The following is a 23,836-nucleotide window of genomic DNA, read 5'->3' as shown; positions in this document are numbered from 1 at the left end:
TATTTTACGTGACAGCACTTGAAAATGGCCACCAATGGACTCCACTATTGATATGAAGCCTTCATAAACATCCACATCTCTTTTTACAGCTGCAGTATAACCATAAAACATCATGATTCTGCAACAAATTAGAAATTAGAGACTAATTGTGCAGCTGCATTTGTGTGTCCTGCTTGATAAACTAGAATCCTCATCCAGTCAGCAACACACCTTCCATCCAGATCAATCGCACTAAATCAGAAGATCGTCTTATCGTTACATTTATGGCATCCATGCTGAGTTGTTTGGTCTCTGTGGGTCCCTGCAAGTTTGTTGCCACATAAATGAGCCATAAAAGTAAGGTTGCTGGTAAAGATGTCTATCTTTATGCAGGTGTTATGACTGAAGCACTTCAAGCCGTGACTTATTGTCCGATGACACTTCACAGGCCCCCAGCAACAAGAAATAGTCCAGAAAACACCAGCAGGACCTTTTATTTAACCAAACCAGTGCATGTTTCAAAGCATTTGGAGGGTGAAGAAGTAAAGATTTATCTGATGTCTTCACTGATGTGTAATTATGCAAATGAAAGTTGACAAAAGTGTCGCAGAGCAGCAAAGGCTGAGGAGAAAGTGTAGCAGCTTTACTGTCTAAGTGAAAAAAAATGGTTCGCTGATAACTAATATCTTTCAAAAATGTCCACATTTCCATAAATTTGGGGACTAATATCACAAATTTTATCATATTCTATAAATACCATCAGGTGTTTTCTGCTGGACCATCTCATTTACTTTTTTATTATCCATCCATTATCTATACACCGCTTAATCCTCACTAGGGTCGTGGGGGGGGCTGGAGTCTATCCCAGCTGACTCAGGTGAAGGCAGGGGACACCCTAAACAGGTCACCAGTCTGTCACAGGGCTACATACAGAGACAAACAATCACTGTCATTCACACCTACGGGCAATTTAGAATAATCAATGAACCTCAGCATATTTTTGGACTGTGGGAGGAAGCCGGAGTACCTGGAGAGAACCCACGCATGCACAGGGAGAACATGCAAACTCCATGCAGAAAGATCCCGGGAAAGCCGGGACGTGAACCAGGGATCTTCTAGCTGCAAGGCGAAAGTGCTAACCACTACACCACTGTGCAGCCCCTTTTTTATTATATTATATTTAGACGACTGTTGAAAAGTTTGGGGTCATTGGGTGCAATTTCATGTTTTCCATGAAAACTCACACTTTTATCCATGTTCTAACATAACTGCAGGGTTTTCTAATCATCAATGAGCCTTTCAACACCATTAGCTAACATAATGTAGCATTAGAACACAGGAGTGATGGTTGCTGGAAATGTTCCTCTGTACCTCTATGGAGATATTCCATTAAAAATCAGCTGTTTCCAGCTAGAATAGTCATTTACCACATTAACAATGTATAGACTGCATTTCTGATTCATTTAATGTTATCTTCATTGATAAACCTGCTTTTCTTTTCAAAATAAGGACATTTCTTAGTGACCCCAAACTATCAAACCTATCATATACTTTTTGTGCACGTTTAAATTTCAGGCTATATTTAAACAACAATATCTCAGGAGCTAATGAAGAAAAAAGTGTGAGATAATTCACTGCTATTTCTCATCAATTAAGAATCTGCAGTATTGTACGAGTAGATCATATAGTCTCTGATTATGTGTGAGTTGAAATATATATATAAAAAAACGTCCCAAATTTGAGCGCACTTCAACAAAAAAATGTAGAATGCACAAGTCAACTAGTGATATTTTCTGAACAATATGTGGCTGCATGTCACAATAATACAAACAAAACATACAAAATATTTACTACTTACTCAAAACAAAGATTTCTCATTAATACATCTGCATCTTGTGATTATTTTAATTATTCATTAATCAATTGATTCTTTTTTCATGATTAACTGATTACTTGTCTGATGCATAAAGTAACAGAAACTAAATAAAAGTCCTTAATAGTCCCAAAGCCTGTGGTGAAGTCTCACGTCACCTCAAACTCACAAAAACATTCAGAGAAATCAAACTCTCACATTTTAGGTGGAAATAATTAACTGATTCCATTTTAAATCAACAAACTGTATGAGCTGTGACTTCTCCTTTCCTTTGAAGGACGTCTGCTACTGTGACGATGAGCTGAGCAGAGTTACAGAACCTGACTCACTCTTTGGTTCGTTCAGAGTGACGGACTCGATGAAGTTTAGCGGCGTCATGTAGAGCTGACCGTCACACTCCACCGAGCTGAACAGCCTGAATCTGTTCTCATAGGACGACATGTACACGTCTCCATCGTCCAGCCCCAAGCTCCTCGTCTGGAAACACAAACGCACATGAAAAACTGTGATAATACTGTCTGAAAGATGCGTTTTCTGAAGCTCGTCTTGTCACGAAAAGCCTCGCTCACATGGAAATAACAAAGAAGCCTTTAAATGCTTTAATTGAGTAATGGGGCTGCATGTTATGTCAGCCCTGTTTTTCATCCCCGTGCTGCAGATAATGTCCCTACAACTGTTCAAACCAGATCAGAAGGCCGGACTGGTGCAGACAGAGCGGATCTCTCTGTCAGGTGGCGGGTTGCCAGGTCCACTGGGCACAGAGCAAACACCCAGGGAATGTGTGCCCCCCTCTGCTTAACCATTAAACCCCCTCCTACCACCCCCGCCTCTCATCAAATATCAGCCCCAGTGTCCAGTTTCCTGTGTCCCTGGATTCCTCCTCGCTGTGGACACCAGCTCCTCCTGCACACAAATATCAAACCTAAAATCTGCCCTCTGCAGGGAATTAAATCCAACACTGGTTTGTTGACGTCCCCTGTGATCTGTGGAAGTCTTGTCAACATGTTTCTGGGCTAAGGAGACTAGAAGTGCTACAGTGTAAAAAAGAAACATGACAAAATAACATGAACACCTGTTACAGTGCAAAAACCTGTTATGATTAATGCTTAAGTGATTAGTTAGTCATTATCTAGGTTAACAGCAACACTTCTGATAATCAGTTAACCAACAAAAAGACAACATTTGCTTGTTTGTGTGGCTTCAAGGAGGTAATTCCTGCAGTTGTCCGGTTTTGCATAAATGTTTTTTACTATGCACCACCAGTCAAGAGTTTGGACACACCTTCTCATTCAAAGGTTTTTATTTAATTATTTTCTATATTGTAGATTTATACTGAAGACATCCAAACTATAAAAGAATACATGTGGAATTATGTTGTAAACAAACAAATGTTAATCTTCAGTATTAATCTACAATGTAAAAAATAATACAAATTAATAAAAAGCATTGAATGAGAAGGTGTGTCCAAACTTTTGACTGGTAGTGTTTATTGTATGTTAAAAGTCTTTTTGACCTAGTCAGACTATTTAGTTTCCTCTTGTACTTTAGAGGCAGAAAAGGTCATGTCTGACAATGTAACTGTTTGGTGTAAACTACCAAGTTTTAATTTAAGAAGACAGAAAACAAAGAAAAGCAGCAAATTGTAGCATATGACCTTTTTAGACCTACCATTCTTACATTTTTACAGACTGTAGTGCCATTGTTTGGAGTATTTTTATTTGCTTTACATCAATATAACCCTTATATTCCAAGCTTTAATAATATGTATTGACATGTGTCTTAACTACTACAATAAATTGCTTAAAAGTGCAATAAACCTAAAAAAAAAAAGCAAATCGTTTGTGGTTTTTTTCACATACATTTCAAAATACAGACATTGGCTGTATCCCTCAAATTTGTAAAAAACAAAAAGTTGCACAATATCCTGTGGTCTTGTTTATAAAGATTTTTGTTATGTGCATTTTATTGTATATTTTTACAAACCCAACACTGCAACACAAAAGCGCTCTGAGACCTGGTGAATGTGTGAAATGTTAGTGGAACTCCCCACATTTTACATGCAAAAAGAATGATCAGTCTATCTGGTTTCAAATCTCCCGCCAATCGAAAATAAATATGCAATCGTTCTACCTGCTGTGTTCTATAGGGTTAAGAGGCTGAAGATAGAGACTGATATTTTTGCTTGACTTTGTTTACTCATTTGACGTTTATAAAAAAAACAGAATTTTTTTTTCCAATTAATTCTTTCTACAGTCAACTGTGACGATTTTCTGCTGCTACATTTTATTATTTCATTATATAATAAATATATTTTAGCTTCTGCCTAACAAAACAAGCAATTAAAAGACGGCTTTTTACTCTCTGGGAAACTGATGTCAGTAGATTTATTTCTCTAAGCACAGCTGCAACTAACGATTGCTTCCATTGTTGTTGAATCTTTGATTTATTCCTCGATAAGTTATTTGGTCAATCAAACAGCAAAAAATGGTGAAAAATGTCAACATAATACAAGATAACAAATGTTTTGTCCATAACTGAGAGATTGTCAGTTTATTGTCATAGAGGAGGAAAAAAATAGAAAATATTCACATGTAAGAAACTTCTGTCACAAATTAATCATAGCAGGTGGTGAATAATCCAACAGTTCATAACTAATCAATGAAGCAGTTACTGGTTGCAGTTTTATTCTCCATATACTGACTGTTTATTCAACAGACTGATGTTGAATGCTTTCTGTTCTACAGCACTATCATCTGCATTCCTCCAGCATATGAGGTGTCAATCACTGTATTTATTGTTAGTAAATGGATTTTATACTAACCTTTGGTTCACTTTAAGCATGTTCTCTATACCTATCTATAGTTACATATAATTTAACACTCATTTTCCTTCTGTAACTTGCTGTACTTTTTTAAATGCATGTGTCTTTTATTTTGGATTTGAGAGCAAAGAAAACACTGGAATCAGATTCCTGATAACTAATGTTAACATTAAGTTTATTAACCCTTAGACGCTTCAGTGATTGGACCCTACACTCTTCAATTAATGGGTCAAAAATGACCCGTTTAAGAATCAATACGTTTTTATGCAATTTTTGTCATTTTGGTTAAGAATAATAGTTTGTATTATATTTTTGTCCACACAAGAATGATTTCATGTTTGAAACGTGTTTATTTTTCACTTTATAACAGATTTTGAACACTATAATTGAAAAAGAAGAATATTGCACAGAACAGCAATAGAAGAATGTCAACATCCATTTTGTTGACATTTTTCCACTCTTTTCCTCCTAGTTTGTGAACTTCATCACCTCTTGTATGACATTACCAGTAATAAAGAGCTTGGGGTAGTAATACAAATACTACAATTTCTTTAAAAGTATAAAAGATAGCTTAAAATTGTAAATGGAATGATGCTGAAAACATGAGTTTTGAGAAACAGGTGGAAAATGAAATGATAAAAACTTTTCATCACAAAGATATTGCAAAAAACCGAGCTCACCAGGTAATTTTTTATCCATTTATGCATCTAAGGGTTAAGATTGCTACTGGTAATCTCTATAGCAAACTTGTATGCACTATTGCAGACATTTGAAGTAGACTTAGTAAAGATAACACATTTTAATTTGAAAAGTAAGACCAATCAAATATAAGTAAGTCACAACTACCATCTGCTACATGCCACAGCCTCGCTTCTCCTTATTTATTGTCTGTCATTCATTATTAATGACATTATTTTAAAGTTTACCGTAAGTTCAATCAGAGGCTCTCCTATATCAAGAAAACCTGCATGTGCAGCACTGTACTGGATATGTAGTAGAGACAGACTGATTATCACCCTGGCTGATTATCATAGCCGATGTATGACATTTTCCCAATTGTCAGTATTGCTATTTTATTGACCAGTTATCAATTAACTAAATGTGCTACTTTAGATCTGATGTTGTTGCCTTTTTGTCTGTAGTCACTCCATGGTCTCATCCATGTCTCTCTAGCAAAGCTATAAGCCATAAAAACTGAACAAGAAACACAAACCATAACCACAAACCAGGAAATTAATTAATTTGATGGCTAGCGAATAAGTCAGGAGGCCACAGATTAACCTGAAACTGAGTCTGGAAAACAATAACTAACAATCCTTTAGGGTTTGGGCCTTAGTGGGCAATAAAAGTGACAGAAAAGAGAAAGATAAGGAAACAGAGAAGAACAGCATACAGACAAACTGTTCCATGTCAGTCAGTCAGTTAGACAGTAAACGGTGTGTGAACATCCTTTGAGGCTCAGACTTCATCACCAATATTACTGTTGTACATATTCAGTTATAATGATCCTTATTAATGAAGAAGCCTAGTAATGAATTACATGTTTCTTATCTCATTCTGTTAAAATATAATATGTAATGTACATGGTTCCACATATCGGTTATTGGTCTATCTTGGTTATCAGTAATCGGGGCTGATATCGAGCCTGAAGAACCCACATCCATCCATCCCTGATATGCATTCAGATCTTCATGTTGTTTTTGTTTATCCACCCACTAAATAACGCAAACAGAATAATGCATGCTTTAAAATACATTGCTCCTATAATGCGCCTCTTTACTTGCACAATCAGCACACATGCAGCAAAACTAAACCTTCAACTATGGCTGCTGATAGGTCACGTGATCGTTATTTTGCCTTTTCAGCACCCAAAGGTCGCGGATAGCTCCGACTGATCACCACTCACACTAATTAGAGCTGTAATTACACGGAAGCATGGAGCAATCAGCTGTAAAAAGCTCCGATTCATGTAAGAAACCTGCAGCATCTTCCAGGCTGCTGGTGGTTTTACTGAGCTCAGTGTTGACACTAAACGCCTCCACGGTACCTTCTCGGTGGCAGAAACCGCCGGTAGCGCCAGATGCACGAGTCGAGCCTCGACATGGCTCCTGATCCCGGGACGGTTGCAGTAGTAGAAGGCGGCGGCTGCAGCTGCTCCGGCCGCAGCGGTCACACAGGCTCCGGCTGCGATCAGTCTGGATGTTTTCTGTTTGCTGAACGTCCCTGATCTGGAGCCGCTGCTGAGGGAAGGGAAGAGCCTGCGCAGCGCGGCCATGGCTGTTTACACTGAGGTGTCGTAACGCAGCAGGACACAGCTCCGAGCTCGCGAGAAAAGCCGTGGGTGTTTCACGGGATTAAACGGCGTCAGGTTCTCAGAGTGAAGGAACTGTGGAAGTAAACACCGAGACAGATTCTGTCACCTCTCATGATTTGACCGTGTTTTAAATTTGGGTTTTAAGTGATGCAACTTTACGCACAACATCAAATCTCCCTGCTGCGTTTTTCTTATCTTCTGTTCTGGGAGAAGTAGGAATAAAAAAAAAAGAAAAGAAAAAAAAATCCCTGCCAGAGCACGTCTCCTCTGTGGCAGCCCCGCCCATCATCGTCCTGTGGTTCTGCACCTGCCTCACCACCTCTGCCACTCCAGGAGCTGCTCTACCTGCACTGCAGCGTTTCCTCAACTCCTCTCCTGCGCTGCGGCTCCATCCGCTCAGCCTCCTCCGGACAAACATGAACCTTCCAGCTGAGGAGGAGATCTGCTGAGGTTTGCTGAGTGTTTCATGTCAGAGAGAGGGGAGAGACAAATCCACGCGTGTCCTTGCAACACGGGGGGACATGTGCTAAGTAACGGAGGAGGGGGACGTAAACATGCAGTGAAGTGACGCTGGCAGCCAGGTAGCAGAGTACGCACAGAGCGCTCCCTCCCTCCCTCCGGACCTCCGCACTGAACTTTACCCGCTGCGCTTTGACGCGATGGCTGCTGCTGGAGCCGCCGCCGCCGCCGCCGCCGCCGCTTCTCTGGGGGAAGTTGGAGGCGTCCTGCACGGCATCGACGGTGTGGCGCACGTAGGGTCCCATTTCTTCCTGACCCCACTCGGGGAGAGTCCCACGCTGCTGGGGGAGCACCTCATACCTGGGGACAGGCTCTCCAGGAGCACCACGGCGGATTTAACGCACCTCAAAGGGATTCTGAGAAGGAGACAGTTGTACTGCAGGACTGGATTTCACCTGGAAATACTTCCAGATGGCACCGTGCAGGGGACGAGGAAGGACCACAGCCGATTTGGTAAATACTGACATTGTTATGACTGTTTGTGTTGTAATTTGGTTGCAAAAAAAATAGAAATCACTTGGAAGTTTGCAGCAGTTACAATAAAACCAACAGGAGAAGGAAAGAAAAGTGAAAAAACATGATAAAAATAGAAATGCTTTAGTAAAATTCTGCAGTAGGCTGCTGTCAGAGTTGGTTTTGGAGCTTCTTTGATACCACTGTGTTGATTTGTGCAGGTATTTTGGAATTCATAAGCCTTGCTGTTGGATTGATCAGCATCAGAGGGGTGGACAGTGGACTCTATCTGGGCATGAATGACAAAGGAGAGCTGTATGGCTCTGTAAGTACCACATCTGCTCATTTGCCTCTTTTTTTTGAACCGCAAAGATTAAAGATAAGCGTGTGTTAAATCAAAACTGCCATTCTGCCGTTTGTTTCCAGGAAAAGCTCTCAGCTGAATGTGTCTTCAGGGAGCAGTTTGAGGAGAACTGGTACAACACATACTCATCCAACCTCTACAAACACGGGGACAAAGGGACACGTTACTTCGTGGCATTGAACAAAGACGGGACACCCAGGGACGGGACTAAATCCAGGCGGCACCAAAAGTTCACACACTTTCTGCCCAGGCCCGTGGACCCCGACCGGGTGCCGGAGCTGTACAGGGACGTCCTGGGACACAGCTGAGACCTGGAAGGGCCTGGTCCAGATCAGATCAGGAGTAGCTGCTTACTAAAAGCCCTGGCAGGGGGAGCAGAGCAGGAGGCAGGCGGGGATGCAGGCTGGTGGACGGCAGCAGCAGAAGCAGCCCGACCAGCAGGATAAAGGCACCGGGGGGCCTCCTGTAGGAATGCACGGGGCCATCTCTCAGCAGCCAGCACGACGGGCTAGAATGTCTGCATGAGGAGGTCGTTTGTTCCAGAGCTGCGTGGAATAGGAGACAAACGTGGAGCATCTCCTCTGTGGGACGTCTGAGGGAATCTGTCATGTCAAGATTTGTCTGGATGTCAGAGAGCCGTGGTTTGTTTAGAAGGACTTTGAAGGAATTCAGTTTTTTTTATATTCTGTCTAGACCTGTTTAAAAAGAGCAACGTGTAAAAAACAACAACAAATTATTTATTCATTTTAGATACATATATTTATGTTATATATTTATTTATTTGAGAATATATTTTTTACAGTTAGAACCACTAGAAACTGTATCGATTATATAAAGACTGAGACACTGTACTGTTCTGTCCTTTATTCCGGGGGAAAAAAGCTCATCATATAATCAGAAATATGAAATATTTTGGCAAAGCATTCACATCTGATATACGTTTTTATGACAATGTGGCAACTGAGAATCAATTATTTGTCTTTCTGACATGCTAATCATGAAAACACAACTGTTACACGTGTTCTAAAGAGGATCTAAAGTCAAGAAACCGACAATATAAACAATAAATTGCTTGAAATGTCACCAAATTGCTTATTTTTTGTCAGTTTATAGGATCAGACATGATGGTATTCTGTTTATTGCTCAACAATCAGTGTTCTTAAAAAAAAAAAACGCTCACCGACTTTGAAAAGAAGTGTACTTTCCTGCAGAATTTAAACATATAAACCCGCTTACGAGATCAATGTTGTCTTTCTTTATGGACGCCGTTGTGCCTGATGCACGCATAAAACTTCAAAGCCTCCCTCCTGAACATGGAGGCGGCTCAACAACACGATGGGGGCCAAATAAAGTCTGACCTTTAGTTCAGGCCCTGCAACTCTATCAGCTGTATAAAAGTGGAGGTCACAGCGATAAGGATTAAGTAACCCACTGCTGACAGTTTGAGGAGTGCAGCCCTGTTGATTAAACAATGGAAGAGAAGGTGGCGAAAACATCTTTAATTCTCAAACTCTGCTTTACTGCAAGTAGGAGGTGAATTTGTGATTTCTTTTCCAGAAGCCACTATCTCCTGTGTGTGCACAGTTGCCTCCACGGTTGGGAGCAGATCTGTGTTGAAGCATGAAAGCTCAGCCTGTGATGTGTGTTTTTGTGTGTGTGATGGTGAGCCAGTGGGGGTGTCTCCATGTGGATATTCAACCCCGCTGCCAACTCTCTCTCTCCAGTCTTACAGCACCATACTGTGGGACTTTCCCACCTGCACACCTTCAACATCAACACTCCGCTGCCGTCGATTAATGACAGCGTCCCGGAGTGTATTATAACCTGCAGCACGTGGACATCCCCATTCTGTCCATCGAGTAAACACATGCAGGCGCATTATAGCATGAAAAAACATGACTTCTGGTGCTTGTTTTTTTGCAGAGAAAGTGTCACAGCTTGTCTTTTTTCATAGAGATAAACCAACGCGTCCATGACTTTGACCTGCAGGTTTCTTCTTTTGGTTGTTGTTGTTGCAGTGCCTCTAAAGTTTCAGTGCCATTACCTTTGCAGCCATTAAAAGCAGACTTTGTGCTGCATCTAACCCCCTCTGCCCCCACTTTTTGACATTTTAAAGGTCGTCTCTCTAAACATGCTGGAAATCCTGACTTGTGATACCTGATGCCCAGAAGTGCTCTCTGGCACTTGTTTAACCGATGTTTTCGGAGTCTACTTGGCCCCCGAGACAGATGCTTTTGTTCCACCTACTCCTCCTCCTCCAGGTGGTCGCTGAAAACACTTAAGCCCCTCATCCGCACCCACTCTGGAGGGCCGACTCACACGCTTAATGGACGCTCCCTGACTTTCATCGCCTCCTCAGCGGCGGCCTTAAAGGGCTCTCGAGGAAACCAAATCAAGTGTGCTGCACTGGTGTGTGTGTGTGTGTGTGTGTGTGTGTGTGTGTGTGTGTGTGTGTGTGTGTGTGTGAATATGGCATGGGTCCACGGGCAGGTGTGGAAGTCAGTGATCTTCCTTGTCTATCTTCACAGTCCAGTCAGACAGCACAGGTGTTCCCTCAGCACTCAGGATCTCACACTCTGATCTCAGCCCTGCTGTTTGTCAGCTGGGGATATGACTTAGCAGCAGCAGCATGAGGAGGAGGAGGAGGAGGGTGGAAATCTAGCCGGCTTTGTTGTCTGCCCCCAATTATCAGAGAGCATAATTTCTATATTTAGAAGGCTGCGTTTGGGGAAGACAGGGGAGGTGCCGAGGAGCTCACCTGTTGCTTTAAAGCTGTGGCCACTTCTAAGAGTGTGTTTGCACAGGGATGGTGTCTGCAGCTTTGTGTCATTTCAATCCTGCAACTATTGATTTCAGGCTCTTTGTTGTTTGTTTATTCCTTAGTAAATTGCCGTGCGCACAAATTATTAGCTGCCTGTGTGTTTATGGGGATTACAGCAGAAGTGTAAGTATAGCGTTATCCACTTGATACTTTTGGGCTTTTATCCGAGTCCAGGGAGAGAAGCATTCCGGAAAAATCTACAGCCTCTGTTCCCAAATATCCAGACAAAAAAAAAGATCTTTCACACGCCGGGCATTGTTCTTTGTTTGAGTTCAATCATTTTTTAGTGTCATAGCTGAGAGGATTTTGCGGTCTGCAGTTTACAAGCAGCAATTAGACCGGCATACCTGATTTCCTGACACCTCACATCGCAAGCTGTCAGCTCCAGTGGAAAATATGCTCCTGTTTGCATCTCCATGGAGACATTAGTAGAAAAACAGCCATTTTTAGGTGTTGTTTGGAACAACAAGAGGAGAACTAGCGCTGTCATTTGTGCACATTTTAGGTTCTCAGTTAACAAGGAGCCCAGAGTAAAGAAAACAGCAGTTTGTAGTCGCTGCCAGTGACTGACAGTGTTTGGTTGAACTGAAGCGACGTGAACACACAGTAGCTTCAACAAGCACACAGGATGGTTTCTACGCTGAATGTTAAAGGAAGAAAATATTACAAAGTAACATTTAGGAAAGTTACTACATAGATTTGCATGTATTGTACACTTAGTACTTTAATAATTAGCACACTCATTTTTTTTGATTTAGGAGTAGGTACTTTATACTAATTTTTTAAAATAAAGATTAAACTTTGAATCTTTTATTCAATAGGAGAGTGTATAGAGACAGTGACTAACAGCAAATGGACCAACCAGACATCCACTGCTCTGGGAGTATGTTCCAATATGATGTAACTTTTATCTCATTTCAAAGGTAAATATTGGAGGGTTTTACGTTACTAAATTCATTTAGCAGCTCTAGTTACTTGAAAATAAAGACTTTTCATTTCATCAAAAATCCTGACTTACTAATGATTAAAGTCCCTCTCCGGTTCTTGATTTAACCCCAAAAAACTCATCTCTGTGTATCAAAGTCACATATTTAGGAGTTCTTACTATGAAAATAATCCCTTCGTACTTTAAAATTTACAGCATGAACTTCTTGCCCCTCTTTCCCAATCCAGCCCTTCAGCTCGAGCACACCAGCTCACCTACGACTCAAACACTGTACGACTGTATAATACACAATGGCAAGTTGTATTATTGGAGTAATTTAGCCATACATGTTAGAACCAGAAACCCAGTCTGAAAAAAAGAACAATGACACATAAAACCCCACCCCACTGGATTATTTCTTTAGCTTTGTTATGTACCTCCTATGCTGTCGTTTCAAGGTGGAAATCCTCAGTCATGGCCTTGACTTCTCATTTCACTCATGATGTGTTGTCCAGCCTAGGAGAAACATCATATGGACATGATAACAAGGTTAAAAAAAATCAGGGGCTCCAATTAAATTCACTGCAACATTAAAATGTTCCTTACATTTTACACTTCCAACAGACAGAGTAAAAGTAAAATTAAACGCTCAGGTGTGTTCACCAGCTTGTCAGTAATTTGTCAGTCTGTCGTTTGGTGCTGAGCAGGTAGAACATTTAGTTGATCATTTAGAGATCTGTCACTTGAGACAAAAAACATTCTTTGTACGTGTATTTCATTTAGTGCCTAAGAGAGCTGTACCAGCATATCCAAAAGTTGTAAACAGACTCCGGCACATTGACTATCCGGTAAAAAAATACAATTATTAGCAACGTTTCTGTACTGGACCTTCATCAGGGAAAAACAAACACATACCTGATAAAGGTCTAGCACTGAAATGGTGCTAATAAATACACTTTTGCAGGTCAGACAGTCTCCAGGAGTGTGTTTGAAACTTTTAAAGCTCTGTCTCTAAAAAACGATGAGAGTGAACCAAAAGAAGGAGCAAAACAAGTAGCTGAAAGATGCTAAAATATTCTGCAGAGCTCTGATTTCACATTACATAGAGTCATTTTGCCTAATGTAATTAACATAAAATGTTACTTACTGCAGCTTTAATTCATCAATAATATTACAAAATGTATGAATCAGTATTCACTCTTACATTTTACAACAGGACATTTTTCTTATTCTATACTTTTATCTCTTTTTATGTTTTTTTTTCTCAGTAAAATGCTGTTGGAGTTGAAAGCAGATGAAGCAGAGAGGTGTTATGGATCTGGGTGTCTGATAAGTTTAGTCAGTGTCGGTTTTTAACAACCTTCATCCCCCCCACATCTGCTGACCAAACCGTTGTGTGAGTCCCTCTGGAGCAGCCGTGTCACCCCCTTCCTCTGGCCCATGTGCCCACATTACAGAGGCACAAATTAGGTCTTGACATTTGGACGCTATAATTGCCCCCCTGAAAAGCATGAGGCATCAATTAGGCTCTCAGCACCATGACAGGTTATCCCTACAGGACATAATCGACGTGCTGGACCGCTGGGCTGGACTGTCCCACACAAAACACACTCAGAAAAACACAAATCTTAACTGGTAGATTTTTACAGTCAACATTCCAGGGTGGGCTGTAGAATCTGCCACTGTGGTTTGTAAACACTTTGCCACACTCAGTAACATGAAATAATCATTTTAAAGTGATGGCTGTGTGACAATAATGTGTGTGGAATCTGTGCGGGGGAGTGGCAGCGGGTCTGAGGCCACTGCTGCACTAAATAACAGCACACATCCCTTTGATTTCCCGACTCTGCCGCTGCCTGACAGTCTGTGCTCCCACAGGGCGTGGAGATCTTTAGGGTCAGAAAAAAGGTCAATTGGTTCATTTCCATAGCTTCCACTTTTAACATTCTTGTAGGCTTTGGAAGCAATTCAATCAGCAGTGAAAACACTGGCGAGCAGTTTGGAATTACCAGCAGTCGCTAATGATGCGGCACACTCATAAACAAGATGGATGTTGAAAATGAAAAACTGAGAAATGCAACATAAACCACATACGGCTCTATAGGTATTAAGCAGAAAGGGTGTAATATTCTGTACAAACATGGATCTTAAATGAACCAAAAGCTTTGAAAATTGCAAACATAATGCATGAGCGACGACTTACAATTATCCAGTTGACATTTCTTTTTGTTTGGAGCGATGACAGACTTATTTTACTCTTCTAAATATTGTAGAGTGTTGGGAAAGCTATTGGCAAAGTGCAGTGAGGTAAGTTCGCAGTTCTACACTAAATAAAGCATCATCACACTGAAGATACCCTGAATTAAAGGTATCAAGCTGAAATATGCCATCACAGCTAAAATAGTTTACTACATCAAAAGCCATTTATTAATTCTTTAATTTTAATGAAAAACATGTAACGAGCTAGTAGTTAGCTGTTTGCAGATCGGTAATTGCTGTCACACGGAAGTTCCTCTGTCAGCTACACATAATCTGTACATCGATGCATGGTGGTGGCTTCATGTACCAGTATCCCTGTTCAATTCAATTCAATTCGATTCAATTCAATTTTGTTTATATATATTATATATATTATTATTTATATATATTGTTGTTGTGCACTGCATTAAAATGACAACAAAGCTTCTAATCCTAATACGTGTTCACCATGACAAGCTAGCATAGCAGTGCTTCATATGATGATCAAAACTACTCACAGTTTAATCATTATAAATTTACAACAGTGATACTAAATGAAAAAACAGAGTAGTTCTGAAAATCTGATGCAAGAAAAACAAGCCTTTCTGTGTTCATCATCAGATTACCTCACTGTGTGAAGTCAGGCTGTCACTGAAGTATGTTTGTCCTGATACATCATACTGAGTGTAATTGTCTATTTTGACCATAAAGGCAGAAAACGCCAAAGAGTCCAGCTATCTGCCTGGCTGAAGAGCTCGATACAGGGAGACTGTACTCGCTGCCGACCAGTGAAAGTGGAAATGTGCTTTGTTGCCCCTCAGTCAGGCGGAAAATTGCAAACCCATTTGTCATTGTGTGCCAAGATGCAGAGGTCACTCAATGGATTCCTTCATGACAAGCTTACGGAATCGAATGTTTTTCCACGGCCTCACCCTTTCACACCTGCACCGCCAGGTAAAATAACAAAACAAGAGGAGAAGGAGAAAAGAGGGCTTAGAGCGAGCGACTTAAAGACAGGGGAGAGAAAAACGATATGCGAGAAGAATTTGCCGTGAAACCCTGCACGTCTATTGGCCATTTCAGCTCATTTGAACCCAATATACATTTAGCTCACAGTGGCAGATGAAATGCCAGCTTTTGGCCAACGTCCAAACCTGGAGAATACCGCTAATTATTCCTGCGTGTGACCACAGAACATTCTTACAGGCTCAAAAGGATGTTGTTTGTTTTCCTGTCGACTGGAAACAGCAACTGCTTGATGCTTGAAATAATAAGAGCAACATTTGACAAAACTTTTCCACAGCTTGATTGACTGCTTAATCCTGCAGAGAGGCTCCGAGCTGCAGCAGATCTGATGTATGCGGAATACCAGAGACAGATACCAACCTGATTCTGTTTTTAATGTTAGCAGCTCAGTAAGTAGCAGTTAGGCACAGCTGTGTTTTGAGCTAAATGCAAACATCAGCATGCTAACATGATCACAGTGTTGGCACATTGCTCACCACGTTCACCATCACCGTTTAGTGCGTTAGCATGTTAGCATTTGCTAACTGGCTGAGCGAGGGGGCAACCCATAAACAAAATATTGTCCCGACACAGTGGTCATGGGTTCGAATCCAGTCCATGGCCATTTGCTGCATGTCATTCCCCTAGTCTTCTACTCATGTTTCCTGTCTTTCTTTCCACTGTCCTATAGATAAAAAAGACCGAAAAAAAATTGCTAATTGCCAATAAATACAAACTCAGGCTTATAGGAAAAATTTTGCAGGCATTTTCTCATAAACCAAAGTATGACTTCAAATTTTAGTTTAGACCAGAGTGGAACATTCCACCCCTGAGCTGTGTTGCTTGCGTGGCTAACTAGAATTACCACATTGGGATTCTATGCCTCCACTAACCAGTCACAGTGATTTTTTATTCAAGTCTGTCCAGATGAAGACTTTGAAGAGTGCTGGTTCATTAAGCAAAATAAAAAACAGTGAAACTCCTTGTATGTGTTCACAGCTCTGATGGTAAAGCTGGTTACAATAAAACACAAAGTGGTAGCTGTGAGAGTAGTCAGTGCTTCAGTACCAAGGTTACTGCAAAGTAGCGACCAATTTTAAAAAACAGAGGATGAACCCGGCAGCACCGACGATTTATACAGTCAGCAAAGTTTCAAGATGGTTCACTCAAGAATAGTGTCACCAAATGTGAAAGATTGTCTAAATCTGATGTTGAATAATGATCAGAAAAGTTGACCTTTGACCCTTTGCATATAAAGTACTTCATCCTGTTAGATATTTGTGTAAAACTTTATCATAATTAGTGTTTTAATTCTTCAGTTATGGCCAAAACTGTGTTCAGATCCATCTAGTCTAATCAGCTCATCCTTTAATTTAGGTGAATTTGAAGAAGTTCTCTCAAGGTGTTCCTGACAGATCGCATTCACGAGGCTGAGATGGACAGACGAAAACCGCCAAAACACAATGTTTCCTGTCACCCAAAGGGAATTTTGCTACAGAGCACCGATATAAAAGATACAAAGTCACTCTTTGTTTTATTCAATTTAAACCATGACAGCTTAAGTATTAGTGTAACATTTCCACAACCTAGAAATGTATGTCCTCAGCCTTTTCTTATCTGGAGATCAGACCGCCCAAAGGAAAAAGACAAATTGGAACTCAGAACAAAACAGAAAGTATTAAAGTTTTGGGTAATTTGTATAGTCTCACTTTAAAGTGTGAAATTCCTTTTGCATTGCGCTTCGAGCTCTTCTTGCTGAATAATCCTTAAATAAAGAAATTCCATTTCCTAGGAGAGTGTTTTCAGTAATCGTGAACAGGTTATCTGTGTGACAAGGTTCCTCCTCAGACAGAGTAAACAGGGCTTTGCAATACAGTACAATAATCTGTAGCTGTTACATAGTTACATTGTGTAAATCACAGGGCTAAACGGGAACAAGCCCCGGCGAGTCACGAAGCTCCGAGTGTGCCGCTTGAGTCGTGGTTGTTTTGGAGAATAGAAGGGAGTCTGAGCCAACATGGAAAACCACTTCAGAGGAATCAATGTGAATCAATAGACCTGTAATCTGCCACACTGCCAGAGCTACATTCAAGGCCCAATTATGCATCGTGAGTGTAATATACAAGCTGAGAGAAAGGGGAAATAAACAGTTTACATGTGGTGATTGTAACCTCAGATCACATGCTGAAGACTGAAGGTTTTCCAGTGTGTGAGCTGCTGCTACTCTCGCTGTGATCTCTGGGAGTGTTGGCGGTGGGGAACTTCAAACAGGCGTTGCAGCAGAGGACAGATCCTCCTCCACAGTAATAACCTTGAGTGCTTCTGGAAGAAGGAAATCCCCTGGCCAGGAAAGACACATCACTCCACTACAGAGGCAACAAGACAGGAGGTTTAACACAGCTGACAGCCCACAGACTCCACCTCACAGGATAGTGGATGATCCTGAAGCAGCATTAGAGTAACAAACTTTCACACATTTAAAAAGCGCCGATTTTAAAGCTGAACTGCTTTAGCAATAAATCTTGTCTTTGAGGATTAGATAGAATTACCTCATATCCAGGTGCGTAAGTCAAGAAAGTTTATTTGCACAGCCTAAAAGCTTTACAAGCTGTACAGCAATTTGTGGGTTTCTCCTTAGACCTCATTTCAGATTCATGACAAGAATAAATATCATGAACATGAAAAACTGGGTCTAACATTTTAAAAAAGGCTCCAAAAACCACAATATGACAGTATTATGTCGTGGGCTGCATGTCTATATAGGTGAAAGAAGAGAGAACTTCTGAATACTGATCTTTTACTGGCAGTAGACTTCACTGAAAAGACAACATTTCATTCCTTAGACAGCAACCGTGTAAAAATGACAGATAAAGAGCATGTCAGTCAGACAATACTTCCTCAGGTGAGTTTCACAGGCTAAATCCAATAAAAATGGACAATCTGGGCGCTCAGATAGCTCAACTGGTTGAGTGAGCGACCCATGAGCAGGGGCTATAATCCCTAATGCAGAGGCCTGGGTTCGATTCGAGCTCACAGCCCTTTGCTGTAGGGCTTCCCCCCATTCTTCTCCCTGCTTTCCTGTCTGTCTCTATTAAAACCTGTCTAATAAAGCCATAGAAAGGCCAAAAAAGTAACTTAAAAAAAGTACAATCTATTATCAGAAATGGACAATCAATCTACAATAAGCAGCAACTATGTAGATATACAGTGCACGGAAAAAGTATTTGCCCCCTTGTCGAATTCTTATTTTTTTAAAAGATGTCTCCACTTAAATGTTTAAGACCATCAAACTAATTTAAATATTACATAAATGTAACCAAAGTAAACACAAAATGCAGTTATTAAATGATGACTATTCAAAGTACCTGACCATGTGTGAAAAAGTAATTGCCTCCTAAACCTAACAACTGGTTGGGCCACCATCAGCAGCAACAACTGAAATCAAATGTTTTCTATAACTGGGAATGAGTTTTTCACATCTCTGTGGAGATATTTTGGCCCCCTCTTCTTTGCAGAATTGTTTTAATTCAGCAACACTGGAGGGCTTTCGAGCATGAGCAGCCTTTTTAAGGTCTTGTTACAGCATTTCACTCGGATTCAAGCCCAGAGTTTGACTAGGCCACTCCTAAACCTTCATATGCGTGAAATGTCTTCACAGCATTGTATTCCATAAAAATGAAAAAAGTTAAAGTATTTGTCCCTTATTTTTACTTGTTGTAGGTGAAAGAAGTGATATTTTTAGTTATGTTTCAAAAAAAATGTAGTGCTACAGTATGCAGGAGTGTGGATGTTTCCTCCGTTGTGTATGTCTGCAAGAAATTATAAAAACTTTCACAGTCTGCATGTACAGTAGAAACTCCAAACTCTGCGGCAGAATCTTCAGAAGACCTCTCATGGACCCGTATTAATCAAAATCCATCCCAGGATGCTGCTCTCTCCAGCTTATCACAGACTCTCAGGTTAATCAGCAGAGCCTCGAGCAAACCTTTGTTTTGCCAAAGCCTGCATTTCCCCCAGTATCAAAGGCAGCATGAAGAGGCAGGAGGAAGAGAAGCCGCCCTTCAGAGGAGACTTTTGGACACTCTATAGAGGACTGTTAATTCATAAAGTAAAATCAGCATGCAGTGGAGTTACTGGGATTAAATATTGTTGTTATGATGGATTTCACTGAGATTTTGAGCAAACATGAAGTGCAAACTTTGTCTGGTTGGCTCTAGCTCCACAATAACCCAGGTGTGTTTCAACATAATAACATAGAACTATAATACACTGATGGGAAGGTCTTTGGTTCTGCAGATATTTGATGATCAAGTAAAGCTGAGGTTCCCAGGCCTTTCCAAAACAACACACCAGAGACTGGAGACCCTCTGCTAGCCTTACAGGTGGTTGAACACAAAGGTTGTGCACAGCCACACGAACCATCATAATATAAATGAATAAAAATAAATAATATAAATAAATAGATGTATACATGATTAAATATTAAACAAAAAGTTAATAGAATAAACTCATCTTTTCTTGTTAACTCGATTTCAAGCTAATTTAACCTAAAATATCATGTTTTTATTTTCAGATTATTTTTTGCTTGTGAACATCAGTTCTTTATCAATTTATTAAATAAAGATTTTAAAGAAACAAAATTAATGTTTGACTAGGAAATTTCATGAGTCTCTTCTTTTACAGCTTGGAAACCCCATTTACACTGATGACTCACTGTGTGTTAATTAAGATGTTTTACATGCTGGTTGTTTTAATGAAAACTGTGCAAACCATGAAGGTTAGCACTGGATTTAACCCTGTAAATTTATCTGTGGAATAAACTGATCTGATGAGTACTTCATGTCAAATAAAAAACGGACTCCTGAAACTGAGAAAACTTTGAACAACTGCCTGAGAGAGTCAACGGTTGGGTTAATTTGTAAGTTAAACAAACTTGAAATGATACATTCTGGTTATTTAATATCAGCTAACAACAGAATACATCAGTCATGAAGCCTCCATGTATAAACTGTCATTGTGATTAGACATATTTATAGATTTTCAAATCTTTTGTAACAATTATTACTAAAATATTCTTTTGCTAGTTGTTTTAAAATGTTATTTGATTTTGGAAATCTTAGTAGGGTACTTTGGAAATCACTGAAGTAGAGGAAAAACAAATTTTCATTCTGCATGAAAAATCTCAATATTACCAAAGATAGAACAATTCGTCCTAAACTTCCTGTTTCACTGAATCCATCCAGTAAAGTAGAGATGTGAAGTCACCAAACTCAGCAGGAGTAATAATCATTGTGGTGTTGTCTATATTTTACGACTGGAATGATCCTATAACCTGTTTGAGAAACCTGCACGGTTCACTGAGCGGCATAACAAGAACACACAGATTAGCAGCTGTTGTACACAGAGGGGGTTTGATGAGGCTTTGGCCTCTTCCTCCTTTTTCCTGCTGCTCATAAGGCATGCATACCTCTCCACGTCCCAGTAACTAATCACCACGCAGATCTGGCCAAGAATAGAGTAGCTGAACACACAGGAAATATCATATTCAAGCTTTCTGGTGCTTCACTTGTGCTTCCCGAGTACACTTCCCATGCAGTAGAAATGAGTATTGTCTGCTTCAGTAGGCAGAAATTAGACTTCAAAGCTCTGAATAGTTTGGGGAGTTGTTCAAATGTTCCTGTGTTTGAGAAAGGAACCATTTATTTACTTTCCTTCCCTTATAGTGTTTCTGTGCTTGCACTAATAGGTTGGTCTAGCTCACATTATTCTGTCTGGTTGGCTCTGGGCCTTCACTAACCCAGGTGTGTTTTTATTGGATTCAGACTTATCAGTGAGGTGATCAGAAACCTGCTGCCAACTAGGCAGGTCAACCTCCCCCGTTATGAAACCAGAAACATTTGTTGGGAAAAGAGAAGACGGCAAACGGTTGGATTGTGAAAGGAAGGAAAAAGCACTCTTTTATTTGCAGGCTAGAATATAGAAGCAAAGTTAGCTTCAGTTGAATCAAGTGAAAAATGAATTTACCTTTAAGAGAAATGAGGCAGGAAAAGCTGCAGCTTCATCTGACACCCACCTGCTCGGTAGGATCAAAGTGCTGCACACATTAAGAAAATACAGGGGACTCATTTCAAGCGCTCAAAGTGCCACATAGATGCTTAGCCACACATTCCCCCTGTCAGAGGCAAACAAAGACAGTTTTCTGGGAGGAGAAAGGCATGCCGTTTCCCCAACATGCCTCACCTGTGGTGACCAATCACAACAGCAGTTACAATCCCGAGCCCTGAAGGAAGATAGGTGAGGGTTTATGTTGTCATTGGTGGATGTTTTACAATCGGGTGTAATACATCTCGCAGTTAATGTTTATTTTCACAGGGACCACCTCATTCCTTTGGTCTGACCCAGAAAGATGCCGCATGCGATCATAGCGGCATTGATAGGAGCACGTTTAAATGTCTGCAGAGCTGCAGACGTTTGTTCAGCTTCTGTTGACTCAACAAGCAAGCTGTCATTCTATGAACTGGAAATGTAATTTTCAGCAACACATGCACATTATTGAAGTAAAACTCAACCCGTGCCAGACAGTGAAGCTCTTACTTTGTGATTGTTTGATGTTTCTGCTGATAGTGACAGAGGCTATTTTGTGATATTGAAAGCTCTGAGAAGGCCATATTATGTTTCTTTATTTTACCAACCTTCATCATAGTTGGCATCTGAACAGAGCAATTTGGCATTTGCCCAACTCTCTGGTAAAAGAAGTAATTAGACTTCTCTACAGAAGAATCAGTGCAACAATGTCAAAATAGTACATTAAAAGTTAAAGTTTAATGCTTAACTTGGCCAAAACTACAGAAATGGCCACAAAATTAGGTTTTCTAAACAAAATCCCTGAAATCTTAGTATAAATTAGCATAAATAACAAAGTGTAGACACTGACTATGTGTAAAATGAATTAGTGGTCTGTGATGCCACCCTTGGCTTTTCCTTAATTATGCAAACCTTTAAGCCTCAATAGAATTACAACAGGTGAGTTAGATAAAGATTCTCCCCCTGTACAGTTGTCATAAATGAGAAAATTTGCTATGGAGATAGAGCTGTTTTTTGTACCAGGCTGTTAGTATGTTTATTTCTGCTGTAAAGTTGGACTTTTTAACATGGGGATAGACTCATGTTGGAGGCAGCCTCAAGTGGACATTTGGGGGACTGCAGTTTTAGCACTGGCTTTATTTTTAGTCCTAGAGTTTGCTATTAGATTATAAACACCACATTTATGTGTATTACTGTATTAGATAGCTGCTTCTTGATAATATGTTAGCAAACTTTTAAAACTAATGACACATCCAGCAAAGAAGCAACATCTGAAGTTGTGTTTCTGGAACCTAAAAAGTCCAACATTGATTTAATGTTTTAGCTATATTTTACTCTCTAACGACTCTTTAATGTCTGTTGTATGATGAGCAGGTTGTGTAGAGAGGATTTATTCAGACATTTTTGCTAAACATTAGCTTTCTCCTACAGGTGGAAAGGAGACAGATAAGATCAGTGAGCATGAATCAAAACTGTAAAGTGGTTATTTGTACAACTAAAACATAAGAGCTAAAAGGCGAGATGTACAAAGTTAGGTCATATTTCTTGTTGACCCAAAAACTGACCGAGTTGTATGGGCTATTATTATGATTTTTAAAAATAACTCGCTTATAGCAGCTTTAAGTACATTGCAGCGATTTCTACCTTGACCTCATAGCAATGGAAATAGAAGAGATTTAAAGTGTGGTGCTCACAGCTCTGAAACATGATATTAACTATGCCAAGGAATGCAACGCTATGTGACTATTGGCATTGGTCTGTCTGTCTGTCTGTCTGTCTGTCTGTCTGTCTGTCAGCAACATTACTCAAAAACGGACTAAGGGATTTGGATGAAACTTCCAGGGAAGGTCAGAAATGACACAAGGACCAACTGATTAGGTTTTGATGGTGATGTGGCTTATAATCTGAATCCATGGATTTCTTAAGATTTCTGTATCATTGCGAGATAGCGGCGTGGTGTCACTGTAACCATGACAACAAGTGAACACTATGTCAGCTGCCTGCTGATGATCACATGATTGCAATCCTCCTACAAATCGACCACAAATTTTTTATAGATTTCATCTGTCAGAAATCATACGACAGAGCAGCCTTGGCGGAGTACTGCTCTCTGAGTGCTTTTCTTATTGTAAAATATAACAGCATTTGACCTTTTTTTAAAAAAAACTTTGCCCTAAATCTTTACATTTTGAGAAGCAATAAATTTTATGTCTGCACCTGCATGTTCAACGCCACAGTAAGAGTAAGCATGAATATATTGTTAGTTTCACTACAGGGGAGACCTGATGTTTTCTGCAATTAGGTTGCTTAAATATATATGCATGTATTGTTATTGGCATCAGTCAATGGCCAAAAAGAACAGGAAAATATCTGTATATTGGATATCAATAAAAATTCAACATTATGCATCTTTAGTTCCAACAACCAATGTTGTCAGTGT

General features: G+C 40.2%; 2 protein-coding genes across 3 annotated transcripts in view; one reads left to right on the top strand and one right to left on the bottom strand.

Annotated features, from left to right (window-relative positions):
* micu3b (mitochondrial calcium uptake family, member 3b) overlaps window positions 1-7,055 on the bottom strand; it is a 29,708-nt gene extending 22,653 nt beyond the window's left edge. The window contains exons 1-2 of one of the 2 annotated variants that reach the window (XM_023283387.3): window positions 6,721-7,055; window positions 2,182-2,329 (exon numbers count right to left, since the gene is read on the bottom strand). In XM_023283387.3, coding sequence (XP_023139155.1) covers window positions 2,182-2,329; window positions 6,721-6,948 — 376 coding nt within the window. In that variant the 5' untranslated portion in view covers window positions 6,949-7,055. The remainder of the gene's footprint in view (window positions 1-2,181; window positions 2,330-6,720) is intronic. The other variant, XM_035954273.2, reaches the window with a different exon arrangement.
* Window positions 7,056-7,093: 38 nt separating this feature from the next.
* On the top strand, window positions 7,094-9,523 carry fgf20b (fibroblast growth factor 20b). Its single transcript, XM_023283405.3, has 3 exons — window positions 7,094-7,959; window positions 8,181-8,284; window positions 8,386-9,523. Exons 1-3 carry the CDS (start codon window positions 7,647-7,649, stop codon window positions 8,629-8,631), a joined length of 663 nt encoding a protein of 220 aa, XP_023139173.2. The 5' UTR covers window positions 7,094-7,646; the 3' UTR covers window positions 8,632-9,523.
* Window positions 9,524-23,836: the final 14,313 nt, after the last annotated feature.

This window comes from Amphiprion ocellaris, chromosome 13, assembly GCF_022539595.1.
Source record: "Amphiprion ocellaris isolate individual 3 ecotype Okinawa chromosome 13, ASM2253959v1, whole genome shotgun sequence".
Lineage (NCBI taxonomy): Eukaryota > Metazoa > Chordata > Actinopteri > Pomacentridae > Amphiprion > Amphiprion ocellaris.
This window is presented reverse-complemented; position numbering and strand designations above follow the sequence as displayed.